At 39.9% G+C, this 20,538-nt stretch overlaps 1 protein-coding gene across 1 annotated transcript in view; it reads right to left on the minus strand.

Annotated features, from left to right (window-relative positions):
• CLSTN2 (calsyntenin 2) overlaps positions 1 to 20,538 on the minus strand; it is a 339,273-nt gene that overhangs the window by 86,133 nt on the left and 232,602 nt on the right. Inside the window, exons 3-4 of the mRNA XM_081910366.1 lie at positions 4,159 to 4,354; positions 1,975 to 2,183 (exon numbers count right to left, since the gene is read on the minus strand). Of these exons, the coding sequence (XP_081766492.1) occupies positions 1,975 to 2,183; positions 4,159 to 4,354 (405 nt within the window). The remainder of the gene's footprint in view (positions 1 to 1,974; positions 2,184 to 4,158; positions 4,355 to 20,538) is intronic.

Below are 20,538 nucleotides of genomic sequence, written 5' to 3' on the forward strand. Positions count from 1 at the left end.
AAATCTGTTGAAATTATACAGTACTCAAAACAAAATGTATCAAAACTGAAAACTCCAGAAACTCAGCTTGTCTTCAAAATAAAGAGAAATTATCTAGAAATACAAAAGGAATCATGCAAGTGCACATTTTATTCAGCACGTGCACCTTATACTTCATTTTTAAAATTCCATGTCATTGCATCCACTCCAATAAAAAACAGCTATACAACTAAATAGCTCTTGATTACTTAAACTCCATTTCAATCATCTTGATTGCTCCCTCCATACAATATTCAAAACATTTCCCTTCCACTCACGCTATTGTAATGAGAGCAGGGATTCTCTTTACCACCATTTGCATTTTACTGTTGCTAACTGGTTATTATGATTTGATGCTCAGCTGCGCTCTATGAGAAATCGGCTCAAATAAAGACAGATCCATGTCAAATGGGGGAGATGCTTCTGATAAAGCAATGCAGCATGAAATGGCTGCTAAGAGAAAACAAAAGCCCTGTGCACACTTTTAATTTATAGTGTTGGCAACCCTCAGATGGAACTTCAAATATAAAAGATGCTCATCTCTGAAATTAGACAAATATTAAATTGTTCTGGTGGAAAAGAGTTGTTACTCCCTGCTCTGTAGTAAGGGATATAAACAGTGGTCATCTTGTGGTGGTTCTCAGAAACAAACAAAACTGAGGGTTTTAAATTTGATGGAACTAATGATTTTTTGCCAAGAGAGAGAGAGAGAGAGAGAGAGAGAGCAAGAATCCACATTTTAGTCTTCATGTGATGCTCCTACGGATTCTCTTTAAAATGAGACAATAGCGCTACATCTTGTCCCACATGATGGATGGGAAAATATATTTGCTACAGGAGAAATAGCAGCACAGGATATATATTACGTTTACAGCACTCTTTTGGGTTTATAAGAGGGTGTAGTGCATATTGCTGTTGGTTGAGGAAGATCTATATTTTGAAGAAGGAAAAGTGCATAGCCAGCAAATAATTAAATAATGAATGAAGAGTCAATTAATTTGCAATACATGTCATGGGAGTGGCACAAGGATGACCTTGGGTATATCACCTCTTTTTGAAGGAATATACCGTATTTTTGCGTGTATAAGATGCCCCCATGTATATGATGGCCCCTACTTTTGGGGACCCCAAATTTAGAAAATGGGCATATGCACTATCCGTGTATAAGACGACCCAAGATTTTTAACCTTATTTTAAATTTTAAAAACCTAGTCTTTTACATGGAAAAGTACGGTATGCTCACTCTCATATCCTCAACTACTCCAGCACTGAAGCAATCAGGCGCTATAAAGACAATTCTAAAAATATACTTTAAAATGGGCATTAAAAAATATGGGCATGGAGCTAGCTGGTGCTGGTGAGATTTCACAGAAATGCTAATGGTATCAAAAATGCTGTCAAACAGATACCCACAACAATAACTCGGGCAGTTTCCTACAGCACACTCAGTTAAAAGTAAACTCGGGTTAATAATTCAAATTTCATTGTCACAAAATATTATAACTTGACTAGGGATATAGTCAGCACCCACCAGAATAGAACACTATCTTGAGAAAAGTCAAAACATGATTGCCTGAAAAAAGCGCTTCACTGGCTTCCTATATTTAGGACTACTTTGTACATCAGTCAAGTAAGTTTCATCAAGCTGGTGAGTACCAGAGTACTAGAGACTGGGCCATTTTAGCAATGACAGCATTCTCTCCCTAGAGATGTATGCATTCATATGGCCCTATCTGTACGGGTCTTTAAATGCATGATGAATATATTTTTGTAGTGTACTGTGCTGGAATCTCAGAATCTTCCACCTTTCAGACTGGAATTGTTATAATTTATTTGTTTTATGCAGTTCTAATTTGTGAGTCAACTGGGAAGGGCTGTGCCCTGAAAGGCAGGCTGAAAAACCCATAAATAAAGATGTGGCTCAGAATTCATAACTGTGCAACGGTAAGCACTCACCATTCCTGTCAATGGCAAATGGAACGTCTGTTGTGACAATTTCATAATTGCATATCTGGCTGTATTGAGGAGAACAGTCCTCATCTATGGCTTCCACCTGCAATACACTGTCATAGATCTTTCCCTCTGTCACAGTAGCCTTATAGGATGTTTCCTTAAAAGTTGGTGCAAATTCATTGACATCCTTTACCTGGATATGGACCACAGCCCTAAAACAAAGAGAGATCAGTTTGAGTCTCACAATAGAATGCAAATATCAATGCATAATCCAAGCCTGTCATTAAGTGTTAACATTTAAAATGCACACATTTTATATTTATTTTAAGTAGAATAAAATGTAAAAGCGAGTCTCACACAATCCTTACGATCAAATAAGAGGAAAGGCATGTAGAAAATGCAAAAGTTAAACATGAATGGGAACCCATGCAAGAAATAGCTGTAAAAACTAAAATATATGCATTAAATTGAGGCTCTGTTGAAATAAATTATTGCATTACTTGACTTTACATTTCAGCACTCCGTTGTATTTGCATTACTTTGTGCTCAAATATGTCAACGTTCAAATTAAACAAAGAACTGCTACGGAAAATGAAACACTGTGAGTCTATGAACAATTTCTAAATTTTAAATAAGAGTATGGCACTGGGCTTCTTTCCGTTATGCTGATTTGAAACAAGTTTAGCTAAAACAAATTATTTCCCCAACGATATATAAATCTTCCTGCTTTGCTGGCTTATTTCCACCTGGCCTGGAAGGGTGGAACACTTACTGACTCTGGCTACAAAAGCTTATTCTTCTGTTGCTATAGGGGTCAGAATCCATCCCATGCACTGCTATTCTTTCCCTGTCCGTGATTTCATCTTTAGTTGAGCCTTGCAAAATTAGGAAAAATACAGAGTGGGAAATACAAATTGTAGACCCTTCAGAAGTCCCTTTTTTCCAGGGACGGTGCTGGATTTACAGAAGCTGTCCCGGTTTCTGATTTGATCCTGGAATGTCCCCATTTTTCCTTAGGATTTCATCAGAGAAATGTTGGACGGTATGGAGTTATCTGACTCCCAAGCCATCTGAAAGCAGCCCTGTATATGGAAGTTTGTTAATGTTTGATGTTTTATTATGTTTTTATATATGTTGGAAGCTGCCCATAGTAGCTGTGGCAACCCAGTCAGATGAGTGGAGTATTATTAATTAATTCATAATGGAATGGGGACATCCCTATTTTCATCAGAGAAATTTTGGAGTATATGCTATGTGTGATGACATCAGAACTACACATTAGAAAGGGGGTTAGGAGAGAGCTCTATACAAGTGGCCTTGCGTAACTCAGATTTTGCGATTTAGGTTTGTAGCCAACTTTCTACTCAACGTAAACCCATTAACATCTTTCTGCAGGGCCTGCAAGACAGAGCTGTTCCACCAGACCTTTGGCCAAGACACAGTCCTTTGGTAATCCTCACAGAACTCTATCCCAATGGTTGCCATTATTATTATTATTATTATTATTAACCCATATTAGTCATGCCTATGAATTCCATTGGTTCTACTTAAGTAGAACTAAGATTGGGAAGAACCCTATGGCAATAACTTGTTAAGCTTCTTTGGATAACAGCATCATAGCTTCTTGAACTGTTCCCATCCTCTCACACTTAAAAAAGGTGTAAATCTGGATCAAGCAATATTTTTCATTTCATACATAAATACTTTGTATGCTTGCACAAATAACCATTTTCCATCTTATCTATGATTATTATATGACATAAATAAGAATGCCCACCAACATAATAATCAATGCTGCAGGAATGCTGAAAATATAAAAAGGAAGATGAAGAAGCAAGGAAATTCAATATGATTTGATTACACGAAGAGCAATTAACACTCAGTATTTATCTTTCAAAAAGTCACCAATTTATTTAATGGTAGGGCTTTTCCAACAGCAGACAGTTTGATCCAGAGTCCTATTAAGACCTTTAACGTGTCAGTTGAATGTACTATTAAAAGAAGTCAATTTCAGGCAGTCAGGAAGAGTGAACAGAAGTGAACAGGCTGAAAAATCATCTCCTCTGATAAAAGTACTTTGATCTGATTTCCACTAGCATTGGCAAGCAAAGCATTAAAAGATTCTCTTCAGCATGAATTGTAAATACATTCCACAGTCCCTGCCTCGCTCTCCCAGTTGTCACTCACTTGTGAGATTTCTTCCAGTTTGTTCCACTAGGCCCTGCGCCACAGTCATATGCCTGGATGATGAATGTGTACTCCTTCTGCAGTTCACAGTCAATTGGACTTCTTGCTCGAAGACGACCTTCTCCAGATGTCTTGTTTAGCACCACAGCTTCAAAGGGCATTTCCTGTCCATGGATTTTAAAAGCACAGATTTCACCTGTAAGGAATAAACAGAACACAAATTACATGGTAGGGAGGCAGGCTGATTTATATGCTCCTGATTAAATGATGCTGAGCATTATGGCACCCTGTGTAAGTCAAGGTGGACAGATTTCTGAATACAACAGTAAACAACAGTTACCAACAAACAGTATTTCTGCAGCAAAAGATCATAAACAAATAATTGTTTTATTCTGGAAAACTATCATGGATATCAGAATCTTAGGCACATCATTTTTCCATTATTGATATAAAAAAGAGATGTATGCCTTTGTTTACTTAAGAAAGCATCAGCAACTGAAGGAAATTATGTGCTTATGGCTCAGGAAGCAGTTTGAGAAAATGAAAACATTCAGGAGTTGAGACTGGGATTTTTAATACAGAACCTTTCCCATATTTCCTACACAATTCCCTATTGATTCCCAGCCTTTCACTACGATATGGCTATTTTCTGACAGTACAAATTGTGTTTCATTTTGTTATACTGACTATTTTTATCACAGAATTCAGATGTTCTTAATCTGAATATTCTATACACTACTATTATGTTTTGTGGTTTGTTACTACCGTGTATAAGGAATAAGAAGTCAAACAATACTAAGTGCATTCCATGGGATCATACTGAACAACAACAACAAAACATATTTAGGGGAGAGCTGTGGGCTCTAGGGGTGAGAGGAAAATTGCCTACGTTCCCCAGTCCATTGCCACCTGCAGGACTGGAAGTTACCTTATGCACACAATGTTTCTATATGTACAATAAAGCGTTAGAATAGAACTTGAAAGTGTAAATACACCTCTCCTCCCAAATTGTATTCAGACTCTCTTTAGACCAATGATATGATTTTTAAGAAAAAGTAAATATCCTGTTAAATTAGGGCTCTTGTGCTATTAAATGATTCCCAGAATAGACAGAGGCACTCATTCCCAATGTAGCTCTGGAAACCAGTACAGGATTGATCCAGGATCCACTTACAAACTTAATTTTGTAAGTTTTGGTTTTGCTCCCCCCGGTGCTTTCTGCAGTTACTGAGGATCATGCATGAGGAGGCTCACGATTATCAGTGTGCAGCTTCTGACTACCGTTTACAAGAGTTGTAAAATGAAGGTGCATTTGAAGCTCCTTCATAATAACTTCTCATAAGACAGTATTTACTTTGAAGTTCTGTATTTGAAGTATGTATTTATACATCTTTATAAAGCTGTTTTGGAAAGATAATGACATCTTTCAGTATACAGTGGAGGCAACCATGTTATCATTTCTTTCAGAAACATCCTTGTATTAATATTGTTGACTTCAGTTTTATTTTACTTTAGTATCTTTCCTTACACTAGTATGTAAGTAGCAGCAGCATAATAGAGAAATCTGATCTACTAAATTCAGAAAAAGAAACCTTTTTTGTGCTTGGCTTTCTTCGCAGATATACAATCCGTCAATACAAATCATGACTTTCTGGGTTTTGTTTTTATTACTGTATCGACCCTCTGGCCCAGTTTGTAAGCAATACAACATTCTCAGGAATTGAAGCATGCCAGTTTTTCATATAAAAACTGATTTATGTGAGTAAATTCATTTTTAAAATAAGGTTTATTTCAGAGGCAGTGCCAACATTTCTCCAGTCTTATGTGAAAACCAGGAACAGGGCTGCTCATTAACTTTGGGACAAATAAAAATGACACAAAGTTGATAACTATTGTTATGAACCCTAAAATATGTAACCTGCATTGCTTGAGTATCCAAACTGTATTTAAAAATATTTTTGCACTTCTATCTGTGAAGTTAAAAATATGCATAGTTTAGGAAGATTCCAGAAACTACCTACACCAATGAAGATATAGATAGGTCTCTACAGTGTATAATCCTATCCTTGTTGTTCCAAAAGATAAGCCACCCTATATAACACATTGGGGTCTTTTTAAGGCCAGTCCTTGATGGCTTTGATATTTCTTAAACATGAAACACAGTTGTTGTTGTTTTTCTTTTAAAGTATCACAGCTATAGCATTAGCTGCATGGACCCTCAAAACAATGTTGCCCTGTTGTCTGGTTCCAACAAATTCCCCTGGTGATGTTTGCTTCAGTTCAGCTTTTGAAAGTACTTAACACCTGGGAGGACAAAAATGTTTTCAGCATCATGCATTTCTAACATGTCATAGTATCTGAAGGTCGTGTCGCCAATATTCTATATGAAGACAGAAATGGGCTTGCAGAGCTAGAAAGGTAGATGATCTACTGTTTTGGTTATCTAGTGTCCAGTTACACAGAGAAATTAGAAGTGTTTGCTAGAATCTATCTGCTTGTGGTTGATCAGGAAAGCTTGTTGCTTTCGGCACACTCCTAACCATGACTACTTAGAAGTAAATTCTATTGATTTCAGTGGGTCTTACTTCCAGGTAAAAAGGATTAGGATTGCAGCATTACATAGGGATTAAACTGATTGCAACGCCTCTGCCTGTTTTACCACCCACACCTGAAAATACTTAGAATTTTATCCTGCCCTGAAAGTCTCTGAATATCCCACCCACTTTTATGGTGAATGAATGTGGTGATGGTGGTAGGTATATGACAAACCTTTACTCTGCTAAAACATGGCTAATAACTGAGCTGAACCCACCATCCTAGATAAATGCTTTCACATCCAAGAATACCTTTATTTTCATTATCCTTGCATTGTGTTGGATGAAACGGTGCAATTTGCATTGCATAGTAAAATCAACAATGATATATATGAATGGAATAATGGAGTAAACAACATAGATGGTAATTCTGGTTGGTAACAGGCCTGCCAAGATTAGTCAACAGTTCATGTTTATTCATTCCAATCTGAAGTAGAAATCTGAATATTAGGGAGGGGGATGCAAACAACTAAAGAATAGGAAGAAATGTGTTTGCTCTCTTCTGAAATTAACACTCTCCATCATCCAGCATGAAACCAGAAAATTCAGATGATATTTTATTTCATAGGCTTGCATTTAAGGTAGAGACTTTCCAATGTTAGAAGCATACATGGACGTGTGCAAGAAATGGGGCTGGAGATTCTTTATCCCAAGTAAGAGGTTTTGCTACATATTCCTCTAATGAAAACTTAATTAGTCAATTAACCTGGACTTGACAGGACATGATACATATGTTTCCAGGCAACCTCAGCTTTTTTCATATAACGGACCCTCAACAATGTATAATCACAATTTTTGCATAATAGACTCAGCTACAACAGAGACTGAAAGTCCCGCACTGTGGAAACTTTTTCTCATAAACAAGTCATGCCAGTTAACTCTCACTTCTTCTTTTTTGATGCTTGGTGGATCAGGGGAATGCTGTGGATGTATGGTCTCTTGATTTCAGTAAGACTTTGAAAGTCCCCCAAGATACCATTGAGGAGAAGCTGCTAAAATGTGGGCTGGATAAGGTAACTGTTAGGTGGATTTGTAGCTGGTTGACTGACCAAACCCAAAGAGTGCTCACTAATGGTTCTTCATCATCCTGGAAAAAATAACAAATGGGTGCCTCAGAGTTCTGTCCTGGGTCCATTTTTGTTCAACCTCTTTATAAATGACTTGGATGAAGGAATTGAGGGGATGCTCATCAAATATGCAAATGACACTAAACTGGAAGGGGTAGCTAATGCCACAGAAGACAGAATCTGTTGAGCCCTATGTCTTCTGCCCTCAGATGTGGTATTCTGTCATGAAGTAAGATTCATCTGTCAGACTTCTTAGCTTTTGTATTATAATGGGCGCTTCCACCCATTCCACTTTTGTTCTTCCCCTCTCAGACAGAAAAATGTTGCAGGCCAGCCTTGTTAAAGGAGGAGCGCTCATGCTCAACAGTCATTCCCAGCTTGCTAAACCAGGCATTGCTCTCATGGATGCACACCATATTGTTCCAGCAGGCAGCACTTCAGTCATACAAATGGTCTCTCTATCCCCAGCTTACCTATTTTAATAGAGGTATCACATCACTATTCCTGTATGGGGAAAATGCACAACTGAACCTGACAGAGATTTGTCCACCGTAAGTCCATGGGTTAGCTGGAATTTGAAGCTGAGCCTTTGAAATCTACGTCTCACAGTGTCCGCTTTATATCACATGACCTTGTCTGAAGCAAGTCAATTTATGTTTCTCCCTTATTATATTTTGGACTCTTTGAAGAAAATACTTGCAGAAGAAGACAGCATATAGTTTCTATAAATGTGGACCAGTATGTTCCCTCAGAACAATAAATGTTAGTCACATTTTATGTTTTTCAAAGTCTATTCAGTATTATCAAATATAATATTTTTTCAGTATTACAATAGCTGCACCAACGGAAAACTTTTCTTATTTCTCCTATTAATGGTAGAATTATTCCACAAGGATGTTTAGTCGGAATCTCCTTTCTTGTAATGTGAATCCATTTATATCCTACTCTTCAACACAAGTATTTCCAGAGTAGTAATTCCATATTTTAAAACATTTATATGCTTTTATATGCCGAATAATAACAGAGTTCACAAAGTACAAACAGAAAACAGGAAGATAAACTGCACATTAAAAAGATTAACCCACTGTAAAATTCCACCCGCTGTAGCCAGCAATAATCTTATTCCAAGCTGGGAATTGGTAGACAGCAAAGGGCGTGGTAAACAGATAGGTCAAAAGTTCATCACAGTCAACACTTGCCTTATATCAGAGGGGAAGAAATTCCATAACAGAAATCCACAACAGAAAATACCTTCCTTAGGTCCCTGCACTATGATGCTTATGCCTCAGTTAACAGCAGCATCAGGAGATATTCCAGTGATCTCAGCAAATGTGGGACCAGGTGTTCCTTCAGATATCCAAGTATAGGTCTTTATATGTCAACAAAATCTGTTTTAGTAGCAAATTGGCTATTTCCAAGGTGTGGTCCAGCTACACTTTCTCCAAAAGACTATACTATATATACCTTGCAGCCAGAGTATGTAAAGAAGAGACAATACACAAATATGAGGGTTGAACAGCGTATTCAACAGAGATCTAAGCAGCGGCTTAATGCTATGAGTCAACTCAACTTGGAGGAACCACCTTGCCTATGGCAAAGGGATGACTTTGATCATAACCTCTTTCCGATCCCAACTCTTAAGGTGAACAGGGAGACTTTCTGGCTACTACCCCCAAAGGCATGCTATAGCCAACCCCACAGGTCACACAGTTTAGAATAAGCAAGTCTAAATACATACATTTATGAAGGTGCCAAAGGATGCTCACCTGCTCATCTTACAACCTTTCCCCCACTTTCATGAAGAAGCCAATTTGCAGACTGGCAAAAAATTCCTGCTCAGCTCCACAGTGACTGGCAGCAAGACCAACACTGCAACCTATGATAGGCTGGGTGGGTGCTGGAACACAATCATAGGAAGAGGAAAGTGGGCCCAGACTTAAGGAACCCACCAAGCCATGACCCCTTCATCTCAGTAGCATGTAGATGCATGATAAAGGTGATTTGGACATTTAAGCTGGCACATTTTATCTGAGTACCCCCTGCTATTCTATTGTATGCAACAAATAATTTCTAGGAGATGTAACTGTGGTTTATTGTATTTGCAGTGCCTGATGCTTTTATGGTTATTGCTGCTTTTCTTTTTGTTCCCTTTGTGGATGCCATGGCCTTTGGCTAGTGCAATAAAGTTTATGATGATGATGATGTATATGCATGCCATATCATATACCCTGCATAAAATGCTTCCAGTGGGCAGCTATGTGCTGCTGTCAGAGTGTTGTTGTTTTGGTTTGTTTTTTCTTTTGCACTTAACCCTCATTGATAAATGATGATTCAAACACAAAATTATAAACAATTCCCACTCAAAATCCTGGGAATAAAGGGCAGTTAACTTTTGCAGGTTTCAAGTTTTTGTATCACCTTTGTAGCTCTGAGTAATCTATGTCTAAGCATCTGAAGTAGAAATAATGCACTTCAGTAGTTGTTCTCTGTAAATCCCTTATTAAAATGCACGATAGCATTTGGTTCTGAACAGCTTTATGATACAATAGGAAAAGCAGAGCCTTATCAGAGGTATTCTTTGCCTCTGTGACTAAAATTTTAACACATAAATATAGGACAAGATGCAAGTAACACAAGTTCTCAATATATTTCTGTTTGTTTGTTTGTTTGTTTGTTTGTTTGTTGGAGCATATAAAAACAAAACCACAGTGACAAGAAAACCTTGGAATTTTTTTTTAATTTTTTTTTTAAAAAAAGCCTGGACTGCAGACATCTCTGATCACCATGTATACTGCAAGAAAGAACATTGGACGTTGTTCCTATAATCATCTAAAAGGTTTGGTACTAGCAAAGAGCATTTTGTTAATCTAGGTTTATGTTTCAATTTGTTTAGTTAAAATGCTTGGTTGTGCACGTAAATTTAGCCATCTAAGCCGGATCTTAAGTAAATACATTTAATGGCAAAGTAATAGGCAACTGGAGTACCAAATCATAGCAGCAGTGTCCATACAGAAAGGGAAAGAGAATACATATGCATTTCCCAGTCTAAGATGCTTCCTGTACTGCTACTCTGGTGCTTTGGTTTTAGAAGTGCTGGAAGCAGCATATTAAGAAGTGCACACAGTTCTGCCATAAATCTAAACAATGGCCTGGTTTGCATGTCATGCTAAGCCAAACCATGGCTTAGCATAAATGTGAAAGTGTGGGCTCCAGGGGAGGAGATCCCTGTTGCTTCAGGCCCCACAATCAAGTCCCATTATGTTCAGTGTGGGAGGCTTTCTTCATAGCAATTGCGTTTTGAATGTTCACTGATTGAATTTGGATAGCTTCAGGGATATAAACAGGGTTGTTGTTTTTCAGCCAGCTCTCACTAGAACTCAGTTCAGCACCTCTCAAGTGCCATTCTAAGAGAACACGGTGGAGAGAGCTGAGGCTGTTTCACACCGGTACCTCATGGGAATGTGACCGATGCTGCTTGTTCCTTCCTCTACGTCGGGCACTGATGATGTAGGAAGCTAAGGTGGTTTCACCCAGCAGGGCTTGGGATGGTGCTCCTTCCTCCTTCCTCCATGTCAGGTGCTAGTGGTGGAGGTGGCAGAGAGGGCAGCAGAGGTTTCACTCCAACTCCTCGCAGGGCCAGGGCCCTTCCTTTTCAACATTGTGATGTATCACCATATTACGATGTCTAGCTACTAATACATCGCAAGGTTGAAAAGCTGATATCACCCAGCCCTAGTTCTGATGCTCCACCAACTCAGAGTATTATTAATTTTTATATGTCAAAGGCATATACCAAAATAAATTTGTTAGTCTTTAAGATGCCACATTGACTTACTTTGTAGTACCATAGAAGGGGGCCCTAATTTGGAAATTACACCAGGGCCCCCAACCACCTTAATCTGGCCTTGGCTTAGTGTGATGTGTGAAGCAGGCTGATACAGTCATACCTCGGGATGAATACGCTTCAGCTTAAATATTTTCGGGTTGTGCTCCACGGCAACCCGGAAGTAACAGAGCGCGTTACTTCCGGGTTATGCCACTCGCGCATGAGCAGATGCTCAAAATGATGTCACGCGCATGTGCAGAAGCGGTAAAAAGCGACCCACAGACGCATCTTACGTTCGCTTCAGGATGCGAACGGGGCTCCGGAACGGATCCTGTTCGCATCCAAAGGTACCACTGTATATGACTTGACATTACTGAGCTATGGCTTGCCCAGCCCTTGCAAATGACATCCAGTGATGTGAGGTGCGGAAAGGGTAAATGAATGCACTGATGGCTTACAAGCCCCAAAGCCTGGCAAGTGCCTCATGTGATCTGAGACAACTCATGTGCTCTGGACAACTCCCAGTAATACTTTGCCACGCAGCAGGGTGGTGGACATGCAGGGAGATGAAATAAGGTGAAGAAAGTTCTGTGAATGAAGTCTGCAAACCACTGAAAACATTCATTATGTTACATGCAGATAAAGGCAAATACTGATTGTGAAGAGGTAACTTTATATAAAATATAAAGGATCAAAATAAGAAAGAACAATATTTTCATCTACTTATTGTCCTAGACTGCAGTCTCTCTCAACCTTTTAGACGTTATGATTGAATCTTCATTACAATTTAATATTTAATTTGAAATTAATGGAATGGAGAATACAACAATTAAAACTCAACATGTGCAGTACAAAGCAATAAAAAGTAATAGTGTAAAAGACGCAATGATAATAAATTCTTCCAACTGTTTCGAAAGAGACAATAAATATCTGTATAGTTTTTAATTAACCACTCCTCAATAATGTAAAGTAGCAAATTACATTTGAAGGTTCAGAGATAAATTACCACCATAACGGTAGGAAATGCAAACAAAGCATTTTTATCACACTTTACAATTAATTTAGGTGCATTTATATAGTTAGCCAAACAAACAAACCTTACACTGATGATTCTATAAACACTTACCTTAGAGATATTCTCATTGAACCCACTAGAATAATACTTCTGAGTAAACAGGAATAGGTGACATTTACATCTGTATTAACACTGTTGCACTGTTTTTACAGTGTCAGTCTACTCTAACTACTTAATGTATTTGCAGAAATGTAAACACTTAGAAGAAAACCATGAACAGAATGTAACATTTTCTAGTATATCAAAATGCAGCAAAGGGTTTTTTAAATGATATTTTCATATTTAGATCTAGTCTTCCTTTTATCTTATCTTTGCTATGTCACTTTAAGTATTTGATATAAATACGTAGGGTTATATCCAACAAAGTCATGTCATTAGTGAAAGGACCTGCAAAATGGTACTTCTCCCTCTTCTCTCTGTAGTCTATCTGTTCCAAAGTGATGGGTAGACACCCAGAACAACAGTTTTTATATTAACAAGTCTGAATTTAGGTAGGGTACTAGGATTTTGATTTATTTATTTTTAAGTCCATAGACTCCAAAGAGCATAGCTTTACAGGAATAATGTCAAGATTTCCATTATGTCTTTTTACATTGTTACATTGTCATTGTTGGAGGTAAAGTGTCATTTGCTTTACTGCTACAAATGTAATCATTTATTCCTTACATGTTACAGTATATTTCAACTACCCACTTTTGTAGACTGTCTGGTGATCAAACATTACAAGATCATTTTGCCTGACAGTTCCATCAACTTTGTTTAACAAGAGACACTAAAGACAAATGCAATTAATTCTGGTGCTGTGAATTTTCAGTTTTCAGGTTCTTCTACCACTAAACACAAGCAACCAAGGCAGCATGACTGACTTCCTGAAATGTAGTGATAAGCTTTTATTATGATGAATAAAACAAGCTGAGCATTATAAGATGCCCCCAGAACATCAAAACAATGTCTCTCCAAGTCACAATTTTATGTTAAATCTTCTTAAAAGTTAAGAAGCTATCCGTTGTTCAGATTGGAAAACATGTTGATACCAGAAATATGCTAATGTGTTTCAAAATGAAATGTATTGTTAACATTAACTGCTAATGCACTAGCTGAGGTTTATCTTTTTCCAACCCCCCCCCAAAATGCCACCCCGTTTTTAATTAAAGGCACTGTTTTGTGTTTGCACTGTGTGTGTGTGTGTGTGTGTGTGTGTGTGTGGACAGGCAACATTCAAATACGGCATTTCATATCCCCAACATTACTCTCTAGGAAGAAAGAATGGTTTGACTTGAACATGATGAATTTTAAAATATGGGTAATTTCGAGAGTTGAGAGCCACAACAATATATTTGATATACATGCTTGTTTCACAATTAGTTGTAATGAAGCCACAAACATAAAGGAATAAATTACAAGAGGAAAGTGATAGCTTTCTCAATGTCTTGGGTGTTTACTTAAATCATGCAACTCTTACTCAGCTGTCCTCAAGTAATAACTCAAGAGCCTTAGGCAGTTTTACATTAGAAGAAATGATGTTGACATTCCTGTGCCAACATCATGTCCAACCTATGCTATGGGCAAATGTTGTTACATGGCTGCCACTGGTCTATCTAGCTCAGAATTTTCTGTGCTGAGAGTTTCAAACAGGGACACTCCCATGCCTATTGGTAGAAGCCAGGGATCAATTTAGGGACCTTTTGCATATAAAGCAGGTGAGCCGTAGCTTTCCCCTAAACATCCCTCAAATTGTCCTTTGGAGTCATGGCACTGCAAGTATAACAAAATAATATTTTCTTCTTCTTTTAAACAAGAACCAGCAGCCAGTTATGCATAATGCAGCTCATAATTTACTGGTGTTACAAACTGGTTAAGAGTCAGCTGCACTGGCTCCCGGTGGAGTACAGGATCAGGTTTAAGGTGCTGGTTTTAACCTTCAAAGCCCTATACGGCCTAGGACCCTCGTACCTACGGGACTGCCTCTCCTGGTATGCCCCACAGAGGAACCTACGGTCTTCAAACAAAAACACCTTGAAGGTCCCAGGCCACAGAGAGGTTAGGCTGGCCTCAACTAGAGCCAGGGCCTTTTCGGCTGCGGCTCCAACCTGGTGGAATGCTCTGTCACAAGAGACAAGGGCCCTGCAGGACTTGACATCTTTCCGTAGGGCCTGCAAGACAGAGCTGTTCCGCCAGGCCTTTGGTTAGGGCGCAGCCTGACTCCCTCCTCTGGCAACCTTTACAAAACTTTATGGCTGCCATCAATCTTGATTTTAATTAATTTTTATAATGTTTTTATAATGTCGCACTATTTTGGTGTTGTTAGCCGCCCTGAGCCCGGCTTCGGCTGGGGAGGGCGGGATATAAATAAAATTTATTATTATTTATTATTATTATTATTATTAAGTCAATTAAAGTAATGGATCTTCTGGTGCTAACATAATTACTGATGTGTCATAATGTAATGCTGATCTCATGTGATACCCTCTTACTAAGTAACAAAAGAAAAATATTTGGCACAAGCTGAAGAATTGATTCAAGACTGACATCTGAGCAATTTGCAGAGCAAGAGACATGCCAACGAATGTTAAATGTTCCAGACAAAAAAGAATTACACTGTACAGAAAGTCATCTAAAAACAATAACAAAATTATTAACGTGCCAGTCTTTTTGTGAAATATAAGACGTTGAAAGGTAAATCCCCTCCAATCTAGATAAACACAACTGCTGCCAAAATCCCATCAATATAGTACTGTCTATCAAAGAACTGATACAGAAAACAGGTGCTGTGGAGTCTTTGAAGTCACATCAAAAGAAGTATGAATGTTAAATACTATGTAGAAGCAAAAGTAACATAGGCAGAAAAACTTACCTCAAGTACAGAACACAAAAAACTAGTGATTATTAACTTAAGTCTGGCTCTCATAGCAAATCAAAATAATGATTCCTAATGATTTATGTAGTTCATTTCTATATCTGAACAGAAAGAGACAACACACACTTCATTTAAAGGAAAAATGAGCCAAAGCTCTCTGCCTATTCAAGGGTGGGAATATATTTCTCTGACTTTTGAGGCAGTGGTTTTTGAAACCAAAACATTGGGTTTGGTATAAAAGGTTGGGTGGATATCTTAACTTCTAGACCTTGTTAATTAAGCTAAAGATAATTAGAACAGTGTTTCCCAACCGGTGTTCCGCGGCACACTAGTGTGCTGCCAGGCGTTGCCTGGTGTGCCGTGGGAGGGAGGCGGGCGAGTCGGGCGGTGAGAGGCGGGGCGGCGGTGGCGAGGAGAGGCCGCCCAGCGCGGGGCTCTCGTCGTCTGCCTGCCTGGCTGCCTGCCTGACGCGCAAACCCCCGGCGCAGGCGCCCCGCTTGTTGACACGGGAGGGGAGGGGGGAGAGGAAACGCTGCTGGTGCCGCTGCTCCTCGGCGGCGGCTCCTCCTCTCAGCCCGCCCTGCCTATATTTGCACCAATCCCCATTCACTAAAGCATTCGCGCCTCCCAATGGGAAGCCTTGCCGGGCGCTGCTGCCTGAGAGTTCTGAAGCCACACCCACGTTCCCAGAGACTGGCAGTTCTGAGGGATCCAGGGCAGGGCCGGCGCGCGCGCTTCTTGCTGCCCGGGCGCTTGCTCTAATCCTGCCTTCCCTGGGAGGGAGGGACGGCGGTGGCCGCGAGCGTCCGGGGCGGGGCGCGCGCTAGCTCTCCCTGGCGGCCCCCGTGCCTGGCGTTCTATCAGTGCGCCTCCTCTCTCTTTCCCCACCCATCCTCCACGTGCTGCGCTCTAACCCGGAGTAAGAAGCGAATTAGAACACGCCCCCCGTGTGTGGTGTGTTTTATTTGCTGCTCCTCTTTTTTTAGGGCTTTTTGGCGGCTTTTGGGACGGCGTCGAGGGGTGGCGCCCACGCTCCTTGTGCGCCCGCCCCGGAGGCTCGCACGCGCGGTAGTGCTAGAGGAGGAGAGAGGTGGGCATGGCAGCTGTTTTGGAGCTGTTGCTGCAGGACGAAGTGGCAGCCAGCGCTGTCGTGCGGTGGCTGAAGGCGAGCCAGAGCCCCTGCGCCATGGAGGTAAAACGCGCAGCGCCGCCCTTGCTTCACCCAGCCCTCGGTTCGAGCGGGAAGTATCCGGGAAAACGGAGTTGATGCCGGCCTTCAAAACTCTGCGCTCCAAAAGGGAGGCGGGAGGAGAAAAAAACAGGTCGACCACTTGAGGTTTCCTCCTCTGGCGGGATGCTTAGTGGGAAGCTGCAGCCTTCAGGCCTGCGCTATGTGAACTCCTGAAGGGCTCTTGCGGTAGCTTTTCGGGAGCCCAGGTGTATATATGTGCCCCCCTGAGGGAGCCCTTCACTGAACCTGAGAACCCTGCTGTGGAGTTGGTGGGACTGAGTTGCTGTGCGCCCTTACGAATCCTTCCCAAATGCAGCTTTAATGATTCAGAAACAAGACCTACAGAATTCGTTGGAAGTTACTATTTTTTTATTTTTTTTTACATAAGTAAAAAGTGACCTTTCCCCATCTGGCATGGTGGTGTGCCTCGAGATTTTTTTCATGAAACTAGTGTGCCTTTGCCCAAAAAAGGTTGGGAAACACTGAATAAGAATCATAGAATTGAAGGATCATCTTTAACCCCCTGCAATGAAGGAATATGCAGCTGTCTGTTATAGGGATTGAACCTGTAATCTTGGCAATATTAGTACCATGCTTTAACCAACTAAGCTATTGGTGAATTCACAAAACTTAGCTAATTTCCTTTTGAGGTATTAGCCTGGGGATGAGCCACTTGGGTGACACAAAGGATAAAAGGGCAAATCCCATTTGCAGATGTGTTGGCTTCCAGCCCCTCAAATGAGGGTTTACTTTTTAAAGATAATGCCACTGTTTTAGAATGGCAGTTAAGAGTTAAGGGACCGAGTGGGCTGGAGACAGAGTCAAAAAAGCAGGATACTGATGTCTGTTTTGAATCCAATGCTGTGGTTATGAGAGAGGCCAGAACCTTTCAGAATGTAAGGCTGGATTCCATTGGATTCAGGTTGTTTATCTGTGTAAAGAAACCATATACCATAAAGACACCACAGACTCTGCTGTGCCTGTTATCCAAAAGGGAACACAGACCCTCGTAAGCACACCTGGTACCCTTGGAATATTGCATCGCTCAGAAATTGGGGTGGCATGTAACAATAGATTCCAAAGCATGGTGGCAAATTTTTAGTAGATGAGTAAGGGATAAGAGGTGAGGTGTAACAGGAAAGAAGACACTGAAATTTTCTTTCGTGTGTGACTGCTTCATCTGCCATGCTTAGCAATTTGCACTAGTAACCTGTTTTGATTTGCTGCATCCTATGCAGCTATGAATCCGTCCAAATGCATGTACTTCAGCATATTTGGTTTAAAATAAACCAGACAAACTGGTTTGTAGAACCTCACTTTGGTTTAGAATTCAGTTCGTGTGTTCACTGATGCCTTTTATCAATTAAGACCCCTGACATTTTGTTTTTCGGTGTTAAATGTTTCAGTCAGGTATGATGCATCCCACCTCATGCTCTCTTGATTGCTACAAAACTCCTTTCTGCAGCAGGGAAGAATAATGACAGAAAGAGTTGACCTTGCACTGTGTCAAGATGCCTTCAGAGGCAGCTGAGCTGTGAATCCTAACACTTTAAAGGGGAGAGAGACCTGTTTACATATTAATTTAAACTCAGGAAAGCGAAAGAAAAAATCCATTTTCTATAACAGTGATAGTCATTTAATCAATAGCACAGCTGTATGTGGACTTTGTCAGTTGATTTAACACAGCAACTCATCATTTAATGGGTTGACTTTACAGGCATCATGTACTGTTTTAGCTAATGCATTAGTTTTAATTGAACATAACAGAAACCTTGTCAGGTTTCTTACACGATACACGGAAAACTTAACAGTTCAGCAGACTTTCAAAATTGTAATGCAACAAACAAACTATAAATAGCCACATCCAAAGATTAATTTGAACTAAAGCTTATCAAGCTTACCCACCCCCAGAATCTATTTTGGAGAGCTCAGTCCCATAACGAAACATCTAATGCAAGGTATTAGGCAAATACACTGGCATCTTCTGATAACAGACAACACCCTAGAGCTTACTAGTGAAATGGTATGGAATATCACACTTGAGGGAGAAATAAAATAATATACCCTTCATCAAAATCTGGACTTTTACACATACACACACACACACACAAACAGAGAGAGAGAGGGAACCATGTTACAGTATGTGCAAATGATCCATATACCTACAATAGCAAGACACTACATGTAATCCCCTTCTTATGTATTTGAGATTACAATGCAAGGTATCTTGGTTTCCCAAGATGACTTCAATATTTAGGCTTATTTCCAGAAACTCTTTTTAAAAACAAAAAACAAATTCAGCATTCAGAAAAGAACACATACACAGTGTTATCTCTAGCCTGCTTTAGTTTGTCCACTGTGTGGTCAAGGACATGCAACCAAAGTAAGCTCACCTGCAACAAGTTATAAGAATGCTATATCATATCAAACAAGACAATGTCTGTAAAGGGTTAACTGAAAACTGGTTTATGTTGCTGCAAGGAGCTAGAGGTATACACTTTATGGAAGTCAAACTAGCAGGCAGTTAAACTAACTGTTTTATTGTATCAAGAGGGGAATGGGTCTGTTTGGGGGAGGTTCTTGACTTTATATGCAGAATCAAAGGCATCAAAAGTCTGTTATTTTAACTAATCTGTTTGTGGACATTCTACCTCATCTTATTGACTCATAACTGTAAACGATAGGAGGATGGAATTTAACCCAAATTGTGGTGATGGTGATAAGAGACTGGATGGTGTAAATAAAAGGCCACATTCAGTACTTTTCAAGGAAAGCAGAGTAGCTGGTGGAGCTGAAGTGCAATAGAAGTCAGAAGGAAGCCATGGGCACTGGCAAATCTGAAAGGAAACTGAAGATCCAACCCAGCAGCTTGGGCAAAGAACTGAAGGAGGTCTGCTAAGAAGGGAGCCAGGCTCTGTGGCAGCTTTCAAGAAAGGGCTACTGCTATGTGACAGGTGGTTGTTTGGAACCTAAGGCAAAAGTTGTTGGAGACGACAGCTGCAATCTTGAAAGTAGCCTGAAGTGAAGGAAGTGAGGACCAACTTGAAGACTGCACATACAGTCCTCTGTGTGCAGTTAGAGTTGTGTGTCAATTGGAAAAGGAGTGTGATAGGACTTGGTTAGAGGGTGGAACTGCAACCTTACAGAGCAACCTTCTGAATAGGGCCAGTAATCTTATTACATATTCAGTGCTTTCTAAAGTACAGTCATACCTCGGGTTGCGAACACTGTGGGTTGCAAACGTGCCTCCTGCATGGATCACGATTGCAACCCGAGGTATGACTGTAACAGTAACTAAGTGATACCACAAGTCATCCAAGTAAGCCTTTTCTTAAAAACAACAACAACAACCCTTTATAGTCTGTTAATATATAAAATAAGTGTCAATACATTTATAATGCCTTGTTTTGGACCTATAACTTAGTATTCTGGTTTGATTTATCCATAGGTACTGAAAAGTTAACCAGCATAGGAAAATATAAAGGTTTAGAGTTATATGCTGACAGTGGAAACAAAGTGAGGGGCAGATATATAATAGTCAAAGAGGAAATAGGCTTCTTTTTTTCATGGAGGTTAGCAGGAAACAAACAAACAAAACTTCACAATGTACTGTTAGCTGGTAAGAAAAATACATTTAGGTTGTCAAGGCAGTAAGTGGTGAGGTGTTGGGTTAACAGGATCCAAGCCTGGGCCACCACAATTCTTACTGTGATTCACAGAGATTGATAGG

The sequence above is a fragment of the Podarcis melisellensis genome, assembly GCF_964234715.1.
Source record: "Podarcis melisellensis genome assembly, chromosome: 5".
NCBI lineage: Eukaryota > Metazoa > Chordata > Lepidosauria > Squamata > Lacertidae > Podarcis > Podarcis melisellensis.